The 3,356-nt window shown below is 55.9% G+C and overlaps 1 protein-coding gene across 1 annotated transcript in view; it reads left to right on the forward strand.

Annotated features, from left to right (window-relative positions):
• RNF39 (ring finger protein 39) overlaps window positions 1-3,356 on the forward strand; it is a 5,273-nt gene that overhangs the window by 298 nt on the left and 1,619 nt on the right. The window contains exons 1-3 of the mRNA XM_024764288.1: window positions 1-245; window positions 1,910-1,932; window positions 2,146-2,237. The exon at window positions 1-245 is cut by the window's left edge and continues 298 nt beyond it. Of these exons, the coding sequence (XP_024620056.1) occupies window positions 1-245; window positions 1,910-1,932; window positions 2,146-2,237 (360 nt within the window). The remainder of the gene's footprint in view (window positions 246-1,909; window positions 1,933-2,145; window positions 2,238-3,356) is intronic.

Raw genomic sequence — 3,356 nt, forward strand, 5'->3', positions numbered from 1 at the left:
GCCGCGCGTGCCTGGACCGCCGCTGGGGGACCCCGCCGCACCCCGGCCCCGAGGCGCCCCCCACCGCCTGCCCGTGCTGCGGCCGGCCGTGCCCCCGCCGCAGCCTGAGGTCTAACGTGCGGCTGGCGGTGGAAGTGCGGATCAGCCGCGAGCTGCGGGAGAAGCTGGCCGAGCCCGGGGCCCGAACTGGGAAACGCCGAGGGGGCCGCATCCCCACCATGGGCTGCCTGGCCCCGCACGGAGAGGTGAGGCAGGGGTGCGCTTCGCGAGTCCGCAACTGTCGGCCGAAGGCGCCATCCGCGGGCTCCCTGGGGAAGCGGAGAATGTCACCTCCCGAGCTGGGGCCCTTCTCGAAGTTTAGGCAAAAGATGGAGCTGGGGAAAGAAAAGCAGAGGACGAGGGGGCGGCAGCTGTCAAGTGAGAGATGCCGGGAGGGAGTTGACGCTTTGCCCAGAGCGAAGCTGGACGGATGCCTGAGTCTTGGGAGAGGGGCTGGAGGGAAGGGGTTGGGGCACCAGACAGAACAGGAGGAGACCCCTAAGGCCCGGCGAAGAGCGCGGGAACTGGGAGGCTGGGAAAAGACGCCGCTAGGCGCCCCGGAGGCGGAGGCCAGGCGGAGGGGAGGGTGCTGGGTGCCTGGGAGGTTGGTGAGGGAGACCAGAACTCGCCCAGCGGAGAAGCAGGAGGAAGGATGGACGAAAAGCTGGAGTGGAGGGGCGGGGAAGGAGGCGGCTTTCACAAGTTGGGAAGAAGGGAGGGAGGCAGATTCAAAGTCCCCTGCCGTGTCGTGGGGTGGGTCCCCGGGCTCCGGCCTGGGCCTTGCTGTGTTGTTATTGTTATCCTCCGCTCCTCCCAGGGCCCCAGGCAGAGGCGGCCACGGGTGGAGGCAAGGTCCGGGAAAACAGACGTTGGGACCTCTGGCTCCTCTCCACATCCCACCCTGATCACCCACCCACCTAGCCTCCCGCGTCCCTCCTGGGCCCTGACTCTTTGGCCGTCAACCAACCCCATTCCCTTGCCGACCCCCAGGCGCCCCGCATTCCCGCCTGGCTTCTCGCCAGCAGCCGAGCTAGTCTCGAGTCTTGCTTCCACCCTTTGAAGTCTACATATACCTAATTAGTCTAGGTGTAATTGGCATAATTAGGCAAATTGCCTTTCCTCTCTCCCCTTCACCACCCTTCGGGTCTGCCCCAGTCTTTCCCACTAGACTGCGAAGCCGGAAGAGGGAATCCTAGTATTTGGATGGGGAGCATCCAGCGCCCTCTCCTGGTTCTCATGGTACCCTGCAGATCTGCTGGGCCTTCTGGGACACATCCAAGTCCAGCTGCTTCCTTGGTCAGGGTAGAGAGACACAGAACAAAGGGCCCTATAAACGACACTGGGCTTTTATGGCAAGAGGGGAAGCAGCTTTATTATAAGAATTTTATAAATGAACTCTTAGCCTAAGGACTCTAAGTATGTGTTTGGTCTGTGTGATGGAGGAGGCGGGGGATGTTTATCTGGGATACACCCTCAGTAAGGTGGATAAGGATGGGGGCCACTGAGAAAGAGAAGGGGGTCGGGCTGGGAGGAAACAGGGAACGGTGAGGACTCTGGGGGCAAGAAAAAAGCCTGGATGAGGCTGGGGAAGGGGAACTGAGAGGCTTTGCGGCCACGGCAAACGGGGGAGGACAGTAGGGGTGGAGTTAGGAGGATGAGAAAGTGGTGACTGAGAGGAAGGAAAGGTCATGAAAAGGGAAGGGGGAGAATGAGAGGAAAAGGGAGCACAGGGGATAAAGAGGTGAGATCAGTCAGAGATGCGAGGAGGGACCTCACCAAATCAGACCCAGCTACCTGAGGAGGTGGGGGAAGAGCTCCCCACAGTATGAAGCCCAGAGCTCACATCCATGTTTTTATCTGCCCACCCCAGGATACGAAGAAGACATGGAGAAGGTGAGTTCCATTTTTACTGTTTTTTCTTTTCCACTATCAGCTGCCACATCCATCTTCTTACAGGAGCCACATCTTTGTCCCCACTCACAGACAGGTTTTGTGGGTGTGGCCTCACCCTTTTCTGCTCCAGAGATGTGAGTGGGATAGAGGTGGGGACATCAGAGGGCAGAGGGTGTCTACCAATTTCCTGACCCTTCTCCCTCATCTATCCAGGTTTGATGCCCCAACTCCCAAGTCATCTAACTCAGAGGACGATCTCCCTGAAGACTACCCAGTGGGCAAAAACATGCTTCATAGACTGATGGGTAAGGAAGGCACAAGGGAGGGAACTAAATGAGAGGCTGTTTTCAGTTTATTCCCTTTTCTCTCTCAAATATGATCAAGTCCTTTTTGATGTCTGTATTAGTTTCCTAGGACTGCCATAGGAAAGCATTGCACACCGAGTGGCTTAAACAATAGAAATTTATTGTCTCATGGTTGTAGAGGCAGAAGTTAAATGATTCTAGAGGTAGAAGTTGAGGTGTCAACAGTGTTGGTTCCTTCTGGGGGCTGAGAGGGAGACTCTGTTCCAGGACTCTCTCCTAGCTTCTGATAGCCTCAGGCCTTCCTTGGCCTGTGGATGGCGTTCTTCCTGTCTTCACAGCATCTTCTCTCTATACACACTTGTCTTTGGGTCCAAATTTCCCCTTTTTATAAGGACACTGGATATATTGGATTGGGGTCCACCCTAATGACCTCATTTTAACTTGATTACCTCTGTAAAGATTCTATTTCCAAATACAGTCAAATTCTGAGGTATTGGGGGGACTTCACAACTTTCGGGGGGGAACACAATTCAACCTATAACAAGGTCTATCCTTCATTCCTCATATTCCAGCTATTCTCTCCTCTTACCTGTTCATACACTCACACAACAGACCCCTGGGGTCAGCTGCTTCTGGGGAATCCCTGCTGCCACCACTTCTCATCACTCCCTTCCAGAAGTCTCCCAGGATTCCCGCGTCTCCTTGCCCCTGAGGCTCTGGGCCTTCTCTGCAGCTTCTGGGGGAGTTCCTTCCATCACTTCCAACGCTGCCCTCTGCCCTTCTTTAAACTGCCTAGAGAAGGTGCTCCGCCCTCTTGGTCACCCACCCAACCCAGATTGCTTCTAGCACCCCTAATCCAGAAATCTTTCCTCAAAGCACCCCATACACACAAGGCCAATGATTAGTTCTTTCTGGTCCCTTTGGCTATCACCACCTTCTCTCTCCTCTGCCCTGCGCTCCCTATAGAAATAGGCCTGTCTACTCCCACCTGTTCCTGCGGGTGGTGGGCTGGTTTCTCAGGATACTTGGATTTCTCCCTCTGGCCCTCCCCTCTATCACGAGCGGTGCTGGTATCTGGTATCAGTCTTCCTCTTTAGCTCCATCTTCTCCATCCTGTTG

Source organism: Neophocaena asiaeorientalis, unplaced genomic scaffold (assembly GCF_003031525.2).
Source record: "Neophocaena asiaeorientalis asiaeorientalis breed wild unplaced genomic scaffold, Neophocaena_asiaeorientalis_V1.1 scaffold239, whole genome shotgun sequence".
NCBI classification, from domain to species: domain Eukaryota; kingdom Metazoa; phylum Chordata; class Mammalia; order Artiodactyla; family Phocoenidae; genus Neophocaena; species Neophocaena asiaeorientalis.